Here is a 414-nt window from a genome sequence, read left to right on the forward strand (position 1 = left end):
TCTCTATTTTGTGCTCCTCTAGCTCATAGATCTGCACCTGGGAGTAAGAGGAGAAACCAGGGTCAAGCACAGCAGCAGGTGTGGTGGGCAGAGGTCAGACCCGAGCCCCGTGCAGAGCCTCACCATGGGCGACTTGTAGTAGCGGTGCAGGATGTTGATGAAGTCGGTGATGGTCAGCATACCTGGGGGGGCAGGTAGGGTGAGGGGGGTTTCTCCAGCCCCCTGGAGCCCCCCGAGGCCCCCTGACCCCCTTGCTCACCCACAAAGCTTTGCTTCTTGCTGTCCCACAGCGGAGCCGCCCGCACGCCGTTGGTGACCAGCGCGAAGAACGCCTTCTTCACCTGCGGGCACGGGGGTCAGGGCGCCCCAGAATTGACCACCCCGGACCCAAAACCGACCCCCGGCCCTGGCCCA

At 63.5% G+C, this 414-nt stretch overlaps 1 protein-coding gene across 1 annotated transcript in view; it reads right to left on the bottom strand.

Annotated features, from left to right (window-relative positions):
* The window catches only part of LOC103805595 (5'-AMP-activated protein kinase subunit gamma-1), a gene marked incomplete at both ends in the record, with an annotated part of 753 nt that extends 412 nt beyond the window's left edge, over positions 1-341 (bottom strand). Inside the window, 3 exons of the mRNA XM_009078254.1 lie at positions 2-37; positions 124-182; positions 260-341. Of these exons, the coding sequence (XP_009076502.1) occupies positions 2-37; positions 124-182; positions 260-341 (177 nt within the window). The remainder of the gene's footprint in view (position 1; positions 38-123; positions 183-259) is intronic.
* Between the last annotated feature and the right edge of the window lie 73 nt (positions 342-414).

The sequence above is a fragment of the Acanthisitta chloris genome, unplaced genomic scaffold, assembly GCF_000695815.1.
Source record: "Acanthisitta chloris isolate BGI_N310 unplaced genomic scaffold, ASM69581v1 scaffold30860, whole genome shotgun sequence".
NCBI lineage: Eukaryota > Metazoa > Chordata > Aves > Passeriformes > Acanthisittidae > Acanthisitta > Acanthisitta chloris.